The sequence below is a fragment of the Nematolebias whitei genome, chromosome 15, assembly GCF_014905685.2.
Source record: "Nematolebias whitei isolate Nwh7 chromosome 15, NemWhi1, whole genome shotgun sequence".
NCBI lineage: Eukaryota > Metazoa > Chordata > Actinopteri > Cyprinodontiformes > Rivulidae > Nematolebias > Nematolebias whitei.
The window spans coordinates 1,482,301-1,502,302 of record NC_056512.1 but is presented as its reverse complement, the minus strand read 5'-3'; the positions used below and the strand labels follow the sequence as shown (position 1 = coordinate 1,502,302).

Sequence of the window (20,002 nt, the reverse complement as noted above, 5' to 3'; positions counted from 1 at the left end):
AAGGATCTTTACCTGGTTTTAATATTGGTATTATTATTGAATTTTTCCATGAAGTTGGTATTTTACCACTATCCCAAATTAAATTAAACAAAATTAATATTGCTTTAATAGAATTTTCACCCATATGTTTTAACATATCGTAACAAATATTGTCTTTTCCAGGAGATGATTGATTAGTATTACTAAGCGCTCTTTTAAATTCAAATAAAGTAATAGGTAGATCCATCGTCCCTCCATTGACAGTTTTTTTGTTATCTATATTTGGATGGTTTTTTAATATATTGCTCCTCAACTCCCTAACATTTGCTGAAATATTGTCAGAACTATGTATTTTAACCAGTGTTTTAACTAATAATTCTGCTTTATCTAGATCAGTTATTGCAACAGTGTTTTCATTTTTAATTATTGGGATTTCATATTTCCTAGTTATTCCATTCATCTTCTTTATCATCCCCCACACATCTGATAATTTAGTTTCTCTCCCTATGGTAGAGCAATATTTTTGCCAGTATTCTCTTTTTGCTTTTCTTATTGTTCTCCTAACAATTGCTTGTTTCCTTTTATAAAATATTAACTTTTCAATTGTATGCTGAACTTTTAGTTGTTTAAATGCTTTATTCCTTTCTTTAATAGCTTTTTTACAGTCCTCATCCCACCATGGAACATTCTTTTTAATTCTACTTCCTGTACTTTTAGGTATTGCTTTATTTGCATTCTGTATAAGTATTGTTGTTAATTTTTCATTAAATTCTTCAATATCTTTAATATCTTCTCTAATAATTTCTCCACATTTAATTTCAGTCAGATTTTGAAACTTGATCCAGTTTGCTTTATTAAATTGCCACCTAGGTACTCGAAATGTTTTTCCTTTAAGAACATCCATTCCTATTTTAATGGTTATTGGATAATGATCACTACCAAGTGATGTTTTATTTATTACTTCCCACTGCGTAATTCCTGCAATGTTATTTGAGGTGACTGTTAAATCTATTGCTGTTTCTGTGTTCTTTGTAATATTATATCTGGTCCCTGTTCCATTATTTATGCACACCAGTCTGTTATCATCAATGAATTCCTCTACGTTTCTACCATTTATGTCTGTGTGATCACTTCCCCAAAGATTATTGTGAGCATTAAAATCTCCACACCAAACAATTTTCCCCTGTTCCTGTCCTCTAACTATATTCAGTGTTTCAATAGTTAATTCTTTACATGGATTATAATAATTAATAATGATCATTTCATCCCTACCTGTCCATATTTTAATAGTAATGTATTCATGCTCTTTTCCTATATGGATTATACTGTAACCTATATTATTTTGTACAAACGTCATTATTCCTCCACCCCTTCCATTACCTCTATCTCTTCTGATGGCAGTGTACCCATGTAAAACAAAATCTAATTCTGGTTTTAACCAGGTTTCCTGAATACAGATGATATGTGGTTTTTCTTGTAGTTGTGATATGTAATGTTTAAAATCTTGACCATTTGAGATGAGACTTCTAGCGTTCCATTGAAATATGTTTATGACCATGTGGAAGTAGCACCTTCTGACTGAGTTGGTGTTACTCCTTTACCTATCATATTTTCTACAGCTTCCCAACCAAGGTCTTTAACATCTAGATATTTTTCTGCAGCCCTCACTATGATTTTAATCTTTTCAGTTTTCTTTACTGTCTGAGCTGAACAATTAATCACTTCCACCATAAACAGCACAAAATCCTTTTTGTTCACTATCATTGAATCATTAGGTATTTTAGAGCATCCATCACAAGTTTTTGGTTTTATATTTGGTGTCACTGTTGGTTTTGGCTTCTCTGGTTGATTTGGGATTCTTTTCACAGCTTCAGCATAAGTTATCCCTTGAGCTAGTTTCACTTTTTGGATTTCCTCTGCTCTTTTACTGTATTGACATCCACGGTAAGCAGCAGTGTGTTCTCCCCCACAGTTACAACATTTAATTTTTGCCTCTTTTTCACATTTCCCATATTCATGTTCACCTGCACATCTTCCACATCGTTGTTTTCCTTTACAGATTGCTGCTACATGTCCAAATTTCTGGCATTTAAAACACCTTAACGGAGGAGGAATGTATTGTTTCACATCATAGCTCATATAGCCTATGTAGACTTTACTTGGTAAACATTCACCTTCAAATTTAATCAAGACTGACAAGCTGTTACATCGTTCTCCATTTCTTGTTGTTTGCAGACGTTTAATTTCTTTCACTTTTGCTCCACGTATGTTTGCTTGAATTTCTTCATTTGAGATTTTTAAAGGGACTCCACTAATGACTCCTCTACCCATTTTTTTGTTTTCAACCAGACTGCTCTGAACTTTCTTTCCTTCCATTTTGTGAATCTTAATTGCCTTTCCTTGTTGAATGCTGTCTCTGCAATGAACAAAAAGTGCTCCGCTTCGTAAAACCTTAGCGCTAAGGACTTCACCTATTAGTTTATTTATTGTTTTGGTTAATTGTATTGGGTTCCATTCACCAAAAGATTCTCCCTCTTGATTTAATTTAATAATAACTTTATACTCATCTTTTGGTTTCTTAGTTACTAGTTCATTTTCCTCATCAATTTCTGGGTTAGAAATATCTTCAGCTGATGTCTGCTTTTTACGCTTTTTTCTGCTTTTTGAAGCAGCTAACTTACTCCAATCTTCTTCATTTCCGCCACTATTTTCTTCCATTTCATCAAACTCACTTCCTGATCCAGAACTTCCCTCTGCAACCTCCTGCCCATTCACAGCCCAGCCGCTGCCAACCGCCTTACCAAATTGCTGACTCATCTTTTCTCTCTCCGTCATCCATCCGCTCCCTGGCGCTCACTCTGTGAGCCGGTCAGGTTTATAAAGGGTGCAGCAACAGGTGCAGCTAATGAGAAGTAATCAGTGTGGAGTGTGGTGAAGAGAAGACAAACTTAAAGTCACATGCAGCCAGCAGAGAGGAGATAAGAGTGCTGCAGAGCAGGAAGTCTGAAAACCAAGAAAAACAAACAACAAGAGAAAGATAGAAAAGAAAAAGAGTCCACAGACACCAAGCAGTGAACAAAGTGAAAAGAATTTAAATCAGACAGGCGTGAATCGTGACACAAAATTATTTCAGGGCACTTTACAGAAACATTCACATACATAAAAGCCAATTAGTAAAGTTCTCTATCTAAGGAATCCAGCAGACAAGTTGAATCTTGGCTTTGTTGCGGTCTCCCATCCTGAGCAAGCACAGTGGCAACAGTAGAAAGATAAAACTCCTTTTTAAAAGGTAGAAACCTCCAGCAGAACCAGGCTCAGGACAAACGGCCATCTGCTTTGACCGGCTGGTTGAGAGGACAGGAAGGAAAGACAGATTAACATAGAATGGTAGGTCCAGGTATACCTGAAAGACAAAAAAAAATACATGTTAAGGATAGAAAAAAAATTACAAATACAAAACGGGTTGAGCAGAGTAAGTAAAGACAGTAGCAGAGAGAAAAGTGTGGTCAGTTTGTCCTCCAGCAGTCTAAACCTATAGCAGCAGAACTAAGGGACAGCTCAGGAAACCCAAGCCGACCCTAACTATCCACCTTATTCCGGATTTGGCGCCACTACCCATAATTCATAGCGGAAGCCGGTTGTTTACTTCCGCCCGCGATCCCGCGCTGTTGTTTACGTTTGTGGGTTAACACACTTGCTAGCAATTTAATGTTTTTGACACAAAAGTTTCCTTTACCTGAAGTAAATGGCAGCACATCAGAGGTGGATACATTGCAAGGATGTTTTAAAAAGCTGCGAAGATAAGTCGTTAACTGTGTCTCACCCATCATTTCTCACGGACTGGGTAGATGATATGAAATCATGGCCCGGAATTACCTACATCGATATTATTAATTACCTTGTTTTTTCTGAAGGCGTCGATGGCGAGGAATTGCGGAATTATAAAAGCACAGAGGCGTATAATTACCTCCACAGCAACAAAATAGATACAGTTTTGCTCAAGAAACAAGGCGACTTTATCTTTCTGAAAGCAGCTGTTGAGCCGAGCCAGAGCGTTGGTCAAGCTAAACACTTAGCATGGGTCATGCTCAGAGAAAGTGGAGTGGTAGAAACGGTCGGCTGTTCCTGTATCGCCGGATTGGGAAAATCATGCAGTCATGCGGCAGCTATTCTGTGGAAGGTATATCACTTATCTGGATATCAGAATATTTACATCACTGAATCAGAATCACTGAACTGGGCGAAAGCTGTGAGCTTCCTGTCTGCCTGTGTTTACATGTGGAAGCCAGAGCATTGTGCAGCCTGTGATCTACTGTCACAAAAAATTACACATTAAAAAGGCTGTACAGTATTTTTATATTATTTGTTTTTAAAAAAGTACAGACTGGATGCAAGGCAACCTAACATTTACAGAAAAGGAAAAAATAAATGACAACAGCAGGGATGTAAATAACTTGTTTCATTTTATTAGGAGCAGTGATAGCTGAAGTCTGTTAAATTGTTACAGGTCCAGAATGCTGTGATCAGTGGAAAGACGGGGCTAGCATGTACAGATGAGCAGCGCAGGTGGAATGCTGGGACAGCAAAGAATCTTCAACCCAAACGTCTAAGCATGATAAACTTCAGACACCACAAGGCAGAGCAGCAGTATAACATCAACTCAAGGGCTGCAGTCACACAATCACTCCCAAACACGCCACATCATCATACACACCAAGACTTCAAAGACAGTGTTAGCAAAGCGCCAATGAAGCCACTGTTTCTCCTCAAGAACACATTAATTGGAAAGTGTTACAATGCCTCACCATCAGCAGAACCTCACTGCAACAGCACAATTGATCAGCAATTTTTTCTGCCACACCAAGCACACAGTGGTGATCTTAGCTGTAATCCATGCAGGGCATTCTATCTGGCATATATTCAAGTTTCTGAACAGCAAGCATCACAATTACAAGAAAAAACTAAAGAACAAAGTGCATCAGATTTGTGGCACAACTGTAGAAAAATCAGACTCACAGCAAGCACTGCAAAAAAAGTTCCAGTTCGTGCTACCACAAAAAATGACAAGTTTTTATCGGAGCACCTGTACCCCTCCTTTCATGGTAATTATGACACAAACTACGGTAAAGAAAATGAGATCAGAGCTTGTGATCAACTGACAGAACAGGGTGTGAACATCATTCACGTGGGTACTGTTGTCAGCATCCAGGAGCCATGGCTCTCTGCTAGTCCTGATGGGGTCATTGATTCAGATGTGCTGCTAGAAATTAAATGTCCTGTACCAACCCATCCTTCGCTCACTGAGCAGCTTACCCAGAAGTGCAGCGACATCAAATTGGTAGATGGAGAGCTGCAGCTGCATAAAACAGGAAGCAGAGGCTATTACATGCAAGTGCAGCTTACAATGTTTTGCACACGTCTAAAGACTGCAACACTTGTGATCTGGACACCAAGTGAGCATGTTTCATTTACAGTGCAATATGATGAGGCATTTGTTAAAGAAAAAGTAGACCGCTTGAGAGGCTTTTACTTCTCATGTTTCTTGCCTCGGCTTGTAGAAGAGTATGTTGCAGGACGGTTTAAGTTAAATGACAGATACTTGAAGATAATGGACAAGCTGTAATGTACATTGGCCCTTAAGGACAACTATGAATTTGACAGCCAGACATCAATATAGTCAGAGTTCAAGTCTGTGTTGTGAATGAAAGCAGACATTTAATAGAAAATTTGTTGAATATTTCACAAGTAAAATGTACAAAATTTAAACACATGCTGGGCAATTAATAACAAATTGAAGTTGATGACAAAGTAGTTATCTATTTTTTGCAATCTTCCAAGACAAGACAATATGTACATTGTTGTTTTGAGAAAATCATTTGTTGCCATTTTGAAGAAACTGTTATATTGTGGTTGAATAAAAAAAAGAATCATTGTTCAGTTGATTGCATCATATGTACACTATTAAGTAAGCTTTTCAACAAAAACATTCATGATGTGGAGAATATATAAAATATATAAAAATATATAAAAAAGGGAAACCTAGAAATTATTTACTCCCTATCTAAAAAAGCTAAGTCTGGTCCTCTGAACATTCAAAAAAAGCAAAACAAACCAAAGCATTTTTTTGAATGTGTAGAGGACCGGACTTGGCTTTTTTAGATTTTTCTACCTGGATTTTTGAGTATGCATCAGGGTATTTCCTCCCTACATATCTGTACATTAAAATTATTCTGTGTCACGGATGAGATCCTTTCTCAAATTGACTAGAGCAGCACATATCCTCAAAATCTTGTCTATTTTAGGAGCCATGTTTATGGGAACAGTTTGAGATAAAATTTTGTAAACTTTCAGACGTCGGATTGCTCTTTCAACATGAATTCTAACATTTGCAATCCGACGCGTGCATGTTACCTGTTCCTCAGTTAGCTGTCCCTTTTTTTTTGTGAAAGCAGGAATTACTAATCTAACTTTTCTCTCAAAAAGCAACTCTTTTATTGTAAAACCTCTATCTGCCATGACTTCATCACCAGGTTTCAGGTAGTTTAATATTCCAGAGTCCATTGTGATAAATTTGTCACTACATCGACCGCCATATGCCGCAGACACAAACATGATTAGTCCACATGGTGCAACAGCTACCAAATATTTGACTGTGTTGTGTGAATAATAGTGGCTGTATGATTCACCTCTTGAGCCCAGATTTTTGGGTTTCTGCAACAGGCTCTCACTGCAGTCTATTATGCATGTAGTATTCGGAAAGTTCTTCTTGAAGGCTGCAGGCATAGTAGCTTGAATAGTTTCTTTTGCCAGCCACGGAATTAATGGTCGGAAATATTCCTCCAGTCTGTCTAACCAGTATGAAATGATCTTGCTAGCCATGCTCTGTGATATATTAAACTGGCGGCTTAGGTCACCCATTACACGATTAGTCTTTATTTTCATAAGTGTTATAAGGACTTGATCTTGTACAGGCATTGTAAATTCATTGTTGTCATCTCCTTCCAGTGCTGACACAAGAGTGTTAAATGTTTCTAACGCTATACCAGTGTACAGCAAAGCGTCTGCGTCATTTTGTAGAAGAAAAAATGCAACTTCATCACACTGAGTCGTCTTGTCCTGGACATCTTTTCTGCCAGACGTGTTGCAGTATTGATGATGATCTTTTAGCGAAGGGTCCTCCCACTGTGTGTGGACTGAGTGCAGATGTGGCCCAGGAGGTTGTGTGGAGACGCTAGCCAGGTCTGGGATGACTGACGGTGAATCTACGGTGCACTCTGAATAACACAAAAATACAAAATCAAATCAGCGTAACACAACCTGTCAAGTGTCACTTACCTTATTACGTTTTAGGAAGGAAATTTGTAATTCCACACTCGTACACACATGATACATCTTAAATGTCAATAGTGCTGTTTTAGTGGGGCTTTAGCCCCCTTAAATTTTCCTAAGCCCCATCAAATTATGCTATAATATCAAAATATTGTGATTAGATTTTAGTTTTTATCCTTAAAAAAATCAGTTGGAGCTAGGTTGCATTTAAGCTTTTTCTTTAAAGAGTTTAAAAGAAGTTTTTTTTTCAGCTGTGTCTGTTTCAAATAACCTGCCTCTAATAACTCAACATATTCTTTATTAACAAAATCCCCAGACTTTTACAGCCCTGGGGGCTGAATTTTACCAGGTTGCTAAATAAAAAGCTATTCTCGGACAGTTACATGAAATCATATACATCTCTGCTAGCATGCTACTGATGTTAATTACTAACCACTTTGTCTTTAAGATTTGGATTTGGCTGCCAATCAAGTACTTTCTCTTAGTGATAAAGTATTTTGGAATTAAATTAATAATACACTAACATCCACAATAACACTGCAACCAGCTAGCGCTGATGCTAACACCATCCACAGTATAGTAATTATAACATTACAATTATAACATTAATAATAATATAATTCAGTAAAAGATAAGAGCTAAGCATGATTAAAATGTGAAGCGGGGACAAATCACATTTTCAATTTCACTCACCGGGAACAGATTCGGCCGTTTTGTCGATGTTGCTGGAAGCTGTCTGGCTCACAGTGGTCCGGATGAGCTGCCTTCTTTTCTTTGGTGGGGCCCGGTCATAGCCCAGATAGAGCTCCGGGTCGGGGTGAAGCTCTGTGGGCTTTTTATCAATAAAATGAAAGGAGCAAACATAAACTCTCTTCGGGGGGTATTTGAGTTTTAAAGCTGCCAGCCACGCTCGTTTTCGATCCTCCTTCCTCGGCATGGAGTGCAGTTCGTAACGCGCTGGGCACACACAGGCCTTTCGAAGTTGTTGATGTGCAAAACAATACGTTTCTAGCTCGTCTTTCAGTTTTCTGGAGCTGTTGTGACAGCCAACAACAGCACAAGTTGAACCCAAACTCATATTAGAATTGTTTAAGCCTCCTGCTACAGCACAAATTACTAGAATTTGTCATTAGCAAAAGTGCCTCTCGCTTTAGCTCACCGGAAGTATAAAACCGGGAGGGGGCGGTACCTGTCTGTCATGGCAGCCCACATACGCTCTTGCAGAATAAGGTGAATAGGATTTAGCAAAAAGGAAAATCTTAAGCCTAGTTTTAAAACTGGATAATGTGTCAGCCTCACAGACAGAGATTGGAAGTTGGTTCCACAAGAGAGGAGCCTGATAACTGAAAGATCTGCCTCCCATTCTGTTTTTGTAAATTCTAGGAACCACAAGTAAACCTGCAGTCTGAGAGTGAAGTGCTCTGTTAGGAAAATATGGAACAATAAGATCTGTAATATAAGACGGAGCCAGGTTGTTGAGAGCTTTGTATGTTAGAAGTAAGATTTTGAATTATATTCTGGATTTGACAGGGAGCCAATGGAGAGAAGCTAAAACTGGAGAGATATGATCTCTCCCAGTAACTCCAGTTAAGACTCTGGCAGCAGCATTTTGGATCAACTGAAGATGTTTTAAAGAATATTTGGACACCCAGATAATAAACCATTGCAATAGTCCAGTCTAGACGTGGCAAATGCATGGACCAGTTTTTCTGCATCATTTTTAGTCAAGTCAAGTCAACTTTATTTATAGAGCACTTTTAAAACAGAACCTGTTATCAAAGTGCTTAACAATAACAACAACAACAATCATCATAATTATAAATTAGATAAGATGTTTCCAATTTTAGTGATATTACGCAGGCGGAAGAAGGCAGTTCTAGTCACGTTTTTAATGTGGGGGATAAAAGACATGTCCTGATCAAAAATAACACCAAGATTTTTAACATTATAGCTGGAGGACAGATTAATTCAAATTCAAATTCAAATTCAAAAATACTTTATTAATCCCAGAGGGAAATTATTTGTTGTAGTAACTTGTTGTCCTCATTTCATTAAGAGATGTTATAGATGCTGATGGCTGTAGACAGGAAGGATCTCTTGTAAAGGTCCATTCCACAGTGGATCCTAAGAAACTGGCTGCAGATGCCGTCCGATCCGTCCACCCAGACTTGGCTGGCCTCTCAGTTCCCCCGGCCTGTAGGACCGCCTGAATGCCAAGCAGAACTCCTCCCAGTGTGATGGCCACTCCTCCCAGCAGTCTGCCGAGCTCCTCGTCGCTGTGGACAGCCAGCTGCAGGTGCCGAGGGACAATCCTGTCCTTCCACTGTCATGAGCCGTGTTTCCTGCTAGTTCCAGGATCTCAGTGGTCAGGCACTCGAGCAAAGCTGGCAGGTAGATGAGAATGCGTCCACAGAACATCCTTTTCAACTCACTTGAGATTTGGGGCTGTAGCTGAGATATTATTTTAGCTTTTGAGATGTTAATCAACTGCTGGTTGTAGAAAACTGCCTTGTTGCCATGGTTACGCATCATGACAAATGTCCAAAACTAAAAAAAAGTTTCAGTAAAAATCCTTCCAGCTGCATAGCATCTGATACCAGAGGAAACAATCATCCAAAAAATTGTGATTTACATCCAGAAAAAGAGGAATTAAAGTTTCCAAAAGCAAAATCTCAGAATGAAAGTAACAGAGCTGCTCCAACATGCAGCCACCTTGAGCGGCGCAATTCTAGAACCTATTAATGCTATCTAAGGAGGGAGAAAGACTGAAAAATTAATTCCTAAGGTGCTCAGGTCCATGACTAACTTTGGTATATGAAGATGATTTATTATTTACATTTACAAACTGTAATCTATCAGATAGATATGATTTAAACCATTTTAGAGTTGTTCCTGTAATTCCAACATCATATTCAAGCCTCTATTGTAAAATATTGTGATCAACTGTATCAAGTGTGATCTCTGGGCCCTTAAACGTCACTGCACCTCAAACAGGAATGCCACTGTCAAGGAAATAACAGAACGAGTCATGATTTGAAAGTTCTTTATGGAACACTAGGACGCCATGTCATCTGGACCAGATAGGACAAGGATAGCCCAAGTTGTTATCAACGGTCCGTTCAGAAGCCTGCATCACTGATGGTATGGGGTTGCATGAGCGCTTGTGACATGGGCAGCTTGCATGTCTGGAAAGGCACCATTAATGCAGAGAACTATGTTCAGGTTCTAGTACAACATATGCTCCCATCTAGACGTCATCTCTTTCAGGGAAGACCTTGCATTTTTCTACACGATAATGCCAGACCACATTCTGCAGCAATCACAACATCATGGCTACGTAGGAGAAGGATCCGGATACTGAAATGGCCAGCCTGCAGTCCAGATCTTTCACCTATAGAGAACATTTGGTGCATCATAAAGAGGAAGGTGCAACAAACAATGCCCAAGATGATTGAACAGCTAGAGGCCTGTATTAGACATGAATGGGAGAGCATTCCTATTTCTAAACTGGAGAAACTGGTCTCCTCTGTCCCCAGACGTCTGTTGAGTGTTGGAAGAAGAAGGGGGGATGCCACACAGTGGGAAAAATGGACTTGTCCCAACTTTTTGGGGATTTGTTGATGCCATGAAATTTGGAAACAGCATATTTTTCCCTTAAAATTATACATTCTCTCAGTCTAAACTTTTGATCTGTGATTTGTGTTCTATTCTGAATAAAATATTAGATGTTGGCACCTCCACATCATTGCATTCAGGTTTTATTCACAATTTGTTTAGTGTCCCAACTTTTTTGGAATCCGGTAGAGGGCCTAAATGTAGATTTGGTGCTATCTGCTCCCTGTCTACCTCCCAAACAAAGTTCTTTGGTTTTAATGACATTAAGGGCCAGAAAACTCATCAAACCAGATAGAGTGTTATCAACACAAACTCAATGGGGTCTTCCTCTTAAAAGTATATGTGGCTGAACCGTATTAAAAGCTGATGAAAAGTCCATGAATAATATGCGAACAAATGTCTTTGAGTTGTCTAAATGATTATGGACCTTGTTGAGGAGGGAGAGAGTGGCATCCTCCACCCCTCGGTTAGTCCTATATGCAAACTGCAAAGGGTCCATATGCTCAGCTGTAACACACATGAGTTCTCTGCTCACTAAGCGCTCCATACATTTGCAGAATACAGATGTGAGGGCAGTTGTTCTGAAGTCATTCAGTGCCTTTGCATGTGTTATTTTGGGCACCGGGACAATAGTTGACATGTTCCATGCTTGTGGGACAAAGCTAGTGTTAAGAAACAACTCAAATATCTGTTTGAACACAGGACCCAGCTGTGTGGCACATTCTTTTAATACCCTTCCCTTAATCCCTTCTGGCCCAGCTGCTTTATGAGGATTGATGTTCTGAAAAACTGAAATTACCTCTTTCTCCTGTAATTCCACAGGAGTTGGTGTCAAGGCTGCACAGAAAGAGTCAACCTCATCACTGAAGTCATGGATGTCAAATCTTGAATAATGAACATTTAGTTTATTTGCAAGACCAAAAGGGTCAGTGTGCTGAAGGGAATCTTTTTGTTTCCTCCCCATTATTGTGTTCAGTCCCCTCCAGGCATCTCTTGCATTGCCATTACTCAGTTCCCTCTCAACTTTATCTTTATAATTTATTTTAACTTTCTAAGGGGCCGTTTACACGGCACATATTTTGAGTGCCTCCGCAGCTTTCTCTCTGCGGTTCTGCTGATCATTTACATAATAATAATAATAATAATAATAATAATAATAATAATCATCGTTTTATTTAAAAAAGCGCCTTTCATGACACCCAAGGACACTTTACAGTAAGAACAAAGATCAACAGGAATAAAGAATATAAAATGTGTAAAGAATATAAAATACATACAGCAAAGTTAAGGATAAGCGAGCCTAAAGAGATTTGTTTTCAGAGCAGTCTTGAATAGAGAAAGAGAGGTGGTGTTTCTTAAGTCAGGGGGTAGAGAGTTCCAGAGATGAGGAGCAGAGCAGGTGAAGGCCCTGCTCCCCATGGTGGAGAGGCAGGCAGAGGGTACATGGAGGTGTAGTGAAGAGGAGGATCTGAGAGAGCGAGAGGGGATGGAGATGTGTAGGAGGTCAGATAGGTACGGAGGGGCAAGGTTGTGGAGAGCTTTGAAAGTGAGAAGTAGAATTTTGAAGACTATGCGTGATTTAACCGGGAGCCAGTGGAGCTGCTGCAGGACTGGAGTGATGTGGTTATAGGAGGAGGTTTGAGTGATGACACGGGCAGCTGAGTTCTGGACCAATTGTAGCTTCTGGAGAGATTTGTTGGGGAGGCCATAAAGAAGGGAGTTGCAGTAGTCAATCCGAGAAGTCACAAGACTGTGAACAAGGATGGCTGTGGAGCGGGGTGTGAGAGAAGGGCGGAGACGGTTAATATTTCGGAGATGGAAATAGGCAGACCGAGTGACGTTGTTGATGTGTGAAGTGAAGGAGAGAGTGGTGTCGAGGATGACACCAAGACTCTTGACCTGAGGCGAGGGGGGTAGCAGAGAGTTGTTAAGGGGGATGAGAAGATTTTCTGATTTTGAAAGAGAGTTTTTGGTACCAATAAGAATGATTTCTGTTGACACCAGTGCCCCCCCTCTTTGAATCTGGAGGTTTCTGAACCCACCTTCCAGAGTGGAGGTTTTTCACTGACCCCCCACTGATAAAGTAAACATCTCCCGCTGAGGCTTTGTGTTAAACCACATGCGCACACGCGGACAGACGCTATATTTCTATCAAAATGGCGGCGGATACACTGCTTTCAGAACCTCCCCTGATGGAATATATTTTAATCTTGTTGTTAATCTACGTCAGATTCCAGGTGCTGTGACTAGGTATGTTTACATGGACATAAGTAACCGGATCAAATGGCCGGTCGGAATAAAAGTGTGTCATGTAAACACTCCGTTCGGGTTATTTTTTGTGTATTCGGTGCGATCCGTTATAATTTGTGATCAGAAAAAAACGGGTGGTTTACGCCGATCCGTAACCCGATGGGTGCGCATGTAAACTCTTGATCTGTTCGTTTTTATCTGATCGTGAAAAACTGACCTGACTGCGCATGTGCGACTTTGCCATTTCCGCCTGGCAAATAATAATAATATTAGCATGTCAGGGAAGTAAAACTGGTCGGTGAGCGACACAACATTTCTACTAGAAACTTTTAAAGAGCTCAAAATTATCTGTATCACCTGCAGCTCAGTCAGGGAGTGCAGTAACATCTCCACAATCATTAAAACCTGTCGTGGGTCCATTTTGGGTGCTCAGGTTTGTTTACGTTCACCCGGAAGTAGAACTTCTTCTTCAGTGTTTTTTTTAAGGAGAGTTTACCACTCTGCGCATGTCAGTACTGCTGTTCAGAACAAAGCCCGCTGCAGGTAAACGCTCGTCATGAACAGATTGTGCCCATGTAAACAATACAATTGAATTATTCAAACAGAACACATTTCAATCCAGTCAAAGAATTCTGCGCATGTAAACATAGCTACTGACATCTGTGTTGGAAGAGACACAGTCTGATCCAGTTCTAATGTCGCTGTTTATAGAATGAGGAACGTGCACACGTCGTGCTGCACTAGAACATAAATGTGCTAAATAACAGTTTAATAATAATAAACAGTATTTATGTTAGTGTGAGAGATAATGAAGCTCTGAGCTAAATGAAGCTGTCTGGACATTATGTAATTCAAATTTAAAATGATGCTAAACATAAAGCGTGAACACTAAAGTAGAAAATGACGACATCAGGTTTAATTTTTATTTATTTATTCAACACCACAAACTGTTTGTCACACAAACACTGATGATTAAACTGAACACACGATTAAAACACGTTAACTGAACTTGAATGGATTGAATAAAAGAACTGAGGGGAATTTAAAATAAATAGTTCATCCAACATCTCTCTCTTCAACGTCCTCCTGCAGTTCATCTGGGCCGAGCCTCTTTCAGAACCGGTCCGCCTGGTGGAAGGACAGCTTCTTCTTCTTTCAGGAAATTAAAAACTCAGTTGGTTGTTTTGTAACCGAAGTAAACACAAACTAACATTATTAAGAACATTGAATTACCTGCAGTAAAACAGCTACTGATGATCACGGAGTAAAGTCCGACATCGTCGACTCGGTTCTGGTCCACTCAGTGACCGGTGTGGAGCTGAAGCGGTCCTGCTTGGCGTCAAATCTGTCGACTCTTATCCAAAATCCAGCCAGAATCCATCTTTAACTTGTTGTTATGTTACGTTGTTGTTAGCTGGTTAGCCCAGAGGAAAACAACGTGTCGAGGCAGCACGCATGCACATTAGGTGAAGGTACAAAATTCACAGCGCCATCTAATGACCTGGCATGGTAACTACAGCGGATCTGGGAGGGGGGTGGGGGGATCCTCCATATGCATGTAAACCCAAAATGCGACCGTGTCAATGCAAATCTTTTCCTCTAATTAACATACGAAAAAACTACGTTTCCCCCCCATCGTGTCCGTGTAAATAGGGCCTTAGTCATGCAACTTATTTCCTTCTCTAGTTCCCTCATCTTTTGCACATCTCCTCCTTTAAAAGTAGCTTTCTTTTGGTTTAAAATATGCTTCATTTCTTTATTGACCCAAGGTTTATTATTAGGGTAAAATCTGACTGTTTTTGTTTTTATAATACTGTCCACACAAAATTTAATGTAACTGGTGATGGTAAAATTCAGCAGTTCAGAGTTTTTAGCAGAGACCTCCTCACTGAAGAACAGGCTCCAGTCAGTCAAGTCAAGTCACATTTATTTATATAGCACATTTAAAACAATAACTTTTGTCAAAGTGCTTACCAAAAAAGATAACAAGATATTACAGCAACATGAATAAAAGCATAAAAACATGAAATATAATGAGAAACAATGAAATACTAAATCAAATCACCCTATGTTAAATGTCAGGGAGTAAAAGCAAAATGGATGAACATAATCATCAACAATGAAATACCAAATGAGATCACACTGTGTTAAATGCCAATGAGTGCAGATGTGTTTTGAAAAGAGATTTAAAAATAGAGACTGAGGTGGCCTGTCAAATGTTGATGGGCAGATTGTTCCAGAGTTTAGGGCCCATGACTGAGAACGCTCTATCTCCTCTGAGCTTCAGCTGGTTTTTGGTACGGCCAAAAGCAGCTGGTCTGATGATCTCAAGGCCCGAAAAGGAGTATAAGGATGAAGGAGGTCGGAGAGGTATGAGGGTGCAAGGCCATTGACACACTTAAATGTCAGCAGAAGAATCTTAAAATCAACTCTGACACGCACAGGAAGACAATGAAGAGAGGACAGAACTAGAGTAATGTGCTCAAACCTGTGAGTTCCTGTTAGTAGCCGAGCTGCAGCATTTTGGATAAGCTGGAGACGTGAGAGAGACCTGACTGACCCCAGCATAAAGCGAGTTACAGTAGTCCAGCCGGGTTGAAATAAATGCATGGGCTAATTTTTCAAGGTCGGATCTGGACAGGACGGACTTGAGCTTAGCTATCTGCCTTAGCTGAAAGAAGCTTTTTTTGAAGAACATAATTTATCTGCTTATTAAACTTAAAGTCCAAGTCTAAAACTATCCCGAGATTGGTAACAGACTGTTTTAGATACGGCAGAAGGGAGTCCAGGTTTGCAGGATCAGTGACAGTGGCAGAGCTAGGGTTAAACACAATGACCTCAGTCTTCTGATCATTAAAACTCAAGAAGTTCAACCTTCCAAGTCTTGATGTCATCAAGACATTTTAACAAAGGGCGAATGGAGGAGGAACTGTTAGGTGTTAACGGCAGATAAATCTGAGAGTCATCAGCATAACAATGAAAGGAAAGACCACGTTTCCTCAGGATAGAACCTAAGGGGAGGAGATACAATGAAAACAGAAGGGGTCCAAGAATGGAGCCTTGCAGGACCCTGCAGGAAAGAGGCACTGACGTAGATAGAGGGGCCGTTTACACGGCGCATATTTTGAGTGCATCCGCAGCTTTCTCTCTGCGGTTCTGCTGATCATTTTCAAGACACCAGTGGCCCCCCTCTTTGAATCCGGAGGTTTCTGAACCCACCTTCCAGAGTGGAGGTTTTTCACTGACCCCTCGCTGATAAAGTAAACATCTCCCGCTGAGAATTTGTGTTAAACCACATGCACACACACACACACACACAGACGCGGACCGACGCTATATTTCTATCAACATGGCGGTGGACACACTGCTTTCAAAACTACGACTGATGGAATATATTTTAATCTCGTAGTTAATATACGTCAGATTCCATCTGTGTTGGAAGAGACACAGTCTGATCCAGTTCTAATGTCGCTGTTTATAGAACGAGGCACGTGCACACGTCGTGCAGCACTATAACATAAATGTGCTAAATAACAACAGTTTAATAATAATAAACAGTATTTATGTTAGTGTGAGAGATAATGAAGCTTTGAGCTAAATGAAGCTATCTGGACATTATGTAATTCAAATTTAAAATGATGCTAAACATATAGTGTGAACACCAAAGTTGAAAATGAAGACATCAGGTTTAATTTTTATTTATTTATTCAACACCACAATGTCACACAAACACTGATGATTAAACTGAACACACGATTAAAACACGTTAACCGAACTTGAATGGATTGAATAAAAGAAATGAGGGGAATTTAAAATAAATAGTTCATCAACATCTGCCTTCAATGTCCTCCGGATACATGTAAACCCAAAATGCGACCGTGTCAACGCAAATCTTTTCCTCTAAATAACATACGAAAAAACCTAAGGGCTTGTTCCCGGTGAGAGTTGGACTCCGCCAAGGTTGCCCTTTGTCACCGATTCTGTTCATAACTTTTATGGACAGAATTTCTAGACGCAGCCAAGGTGTTGAGGGGATCCGTTTTGGTGGCCTTAGGATTGCGTCTCTGCTTTTTGCAGATGATGTGGTCTTATTGGCCTCATCAGATCGTGATCTACAGCTTTCGCTGGAGCTGTTCGCAGCCGAATGCGACGCAGCCGGGATGAAGATCAGTTCCTCCAAATCCGAGGCCATGGTCTTGAGCCGGAAAAGGGTAGAGTGCCCTCTCCGGGTCAGGGAGGAGGTCCTACCCCAAGTGGAGGAGTTCAAGTATCTTGGGGTCTTGTTCACAAATGAGGGAAAAATGGAGTGTGAGATCGATAGGTGGATAGGTGCAGCGTCTGCAGTGAAGCAGGCGCTGTACAGGTCTGTCGTGGTGAAGAGAGAGCTGAGTCAAAAGGCGAAACTCTCAATTTACTGATCGATCTACGTTCCTACCCTCATCTATGGTCACGAGCTTTGGGTTGTGACCGAAAGAATGAGATCTCAGATACAAGCGGCCGAAATGAGTTTTCTCCGCAGGGTGTCTGGGCTCTCCCTTAGAGACAGGGTGAGAAGCTCGATCATCCGGGAGGGACTCAGAGTAGAGCCGCTGCTTCTCCACATCGAGAGGAGCCAGTTGAGGTGGCTTGGGCATCTGTTTAGGATGCCTTCTGGACGCCTCCCTAGTGAGGTGTTCCTTACACGTCCCACCGGAAGGAGGCCCAGAGGAAGACCCAGGACACGCTGGAGGGACTTTGTTTCTTGGCTGGCCTGGGAATGCCTCGGGAATCCCCCGGAAGAGCTGGCCCAAGTGGCTGTGGAGAGGGAAGTCTGGGCCTCCCTACTTAGGCTGCTACCCCCACGACCCGAACCCGGATAAGCGGAAGAAAATGGATGGATGGAAAAACCTATGTTTTCCACCCATCGTGTCCGTGTAAATAGGGCTAGAGTGTTAGCAAAATTAACACAGAATCTCCTGTCGTTCAGGTATGAACGGAACCATTCTAATGCTGTACCAATAATCCCAACCCAGTGTTCTAGCCGGGATAAAAGGATATCATGGTCCACAGTAACAAATGCAGCAGTAAGGTCAAGGAGTACCAGGACTACAGACTGACCAGAGTCATTTGCCAGAAGAATGTCGTTGCAGACCCTAACTAAGGCTGTTTCGGTGCTGTGTAGTTTCTTAAAGCCAGACTGAAAGATCTCAATAATAGAATTTCCACTCAAGAACTCGTTTAACCGAGTGAAAATTATTTTCTCCAGGATCTTAGAAAGAAAGGGAAGTTTAGGTCTGAAGTTTGAACAGGTTGAAGGGTCAAATCTGTTTTTTTTCTTAAAGGAGTTACCACTGCATGTTTAAAAGCGTCAGGAATCACACCTCTAGCCATACTGCTGTTTATAATGTCACGAACAGAGGGTCCATTGGAGGGTAGGACTTGTTTAAAATAACAATGCAGGGATGGGTTAGCAGGGGAACCTGAGGGTTTCATATGACCAATGACGTAATTTAGAAATGAGAGGGAAATGGGTTCAAACTGGTTAAAGACTGATGTGGAGGGGACAAAGACAGAGAGGTCAGCTGTGGTGTGCGGAATCAGTGACCTGATCGACTCAACCTTTTTAACAAAGAAACTGGCAAAGTCCTCACATGTAACTGCAGAGACCTCCCTGTTGGCAGACTGAGGCACAGTTAAAATAGAGTTAATAGTGTTGAAAATAATGCGGGGATTGTGGCTGTTTGAAGCGATGATTTGGGAGAATTTTTTTTCTGATTGAATGGTGGCCTAGTACTCTTTGTAACATGTTTTTAGCATGATAAAAGAAACGTGAAGTTTGTCCTTCTTCCATTTACGTTCGGCTTTCCTGCATTGACGTTTGGCTGCTCGAATGATCTCATTCATCCAAGGGTGTGGAGTGCGCATTGGATGCCTAATTTTTAATGGGGCAACTAGGTCTAGCACCTTAGCACAGTTCTATTTCGTATAGGCTTAGCCCTTTAAGGCCCTCGCTAGTGGGTTTTATCCCGTCACGCGAAGCGTAGCACTGAAAAATTTAGTCCATGCCCACCTGTTGTGTGGGCCTTACCCGGTCCGTATAAATTATGTTGAGAGTGGGTAATCGGCTCCCATTTTTCTTCAGCAAGCAACCAGCACTGATTTTCACAAAAATGTGATGTCCAGCACCAGCATCATCCGCCTGTGCCCGTCCTGCAAGACCGGCTACATGCTGAGTTTCGACCGGCATGACATCTGTAATGGATGCCTGGGTCCGCGCCACGCTGACCTCGCCTCCTCCTGCTGTCTCTGTGACCTACTCCCTCCTGAGGAGAGGCAGAGGCGAGCAGCCTTGTTCAAGGCTAATGTCGAGAAGTGCCTCTCCGTGGTGGGGGACTGTTTGCTGGACGACGCCATCGCCTTTTCTGATGCCGAGTCACGGAGCAAATCGGATGATTCCTCCAGGACAGGCGACGTCAGCAGCAGCCAAGCTGCTCATTCCCTCCCGGAGAGCGCAGTGTTGGGGCCTTTCCGCATCAGCGAACACACCGCTCCCAGCCGTTGGTGCCCTCTTCTCGGAGCTGCCCGGCATAATCCAGGAGGCGGCTGTCACAAAGGGACTTTCCATCCCTCTCCTCCCCCCGCCCAGATCGGATGATCTAACGGGAAGGTTTGGATCCACCCCGGCTCGCCGCCCTGACCCCATCTGGCCTCATTTCCCGGCAGTGACGTCCTACTGGAACGAGGCTGCAGCCAGACCTGGTAAGCTGAGAGCACCCGTCTCCACCTTCGCTCCCATCACCAGAGTGGAGGGGTTTACTGAGCGGAATTTTCCCTCGGTACCCCCCCCCCC

General features: G+C 41.3%; 1 protein-coding gene across 1 annotated transcript; it reads right to left on the bottom strand.

The window, feature by feature from the left end:
• Window positions 1-5,891: 5,891 nt before the first annotated feature.
• LOC119422002 lies at window positions 5,892-8,436 on the bottom strand. Its single transcript, XM_037689351.1, has 2 exons — window positions 8,002-8,436; window positions 5,892-7,253 (listed from the first exon to the last, which is right to left on the bottom strand). The coding sequence occupies exons 1-2, from the start codon at window positions 8,384-8,386 to the stop codon at window positions 6,205-6,207; spliced, it is 1,434 nt and encodes a 477-aa protein (XP_037545279.1). The 5' UTR covers window positions 8,387-8,436; the 3' UTR covers window positions 5,892-6,204.
• Window positions 8,437-20,002: the final 11,566 nt, after the last annotated feature.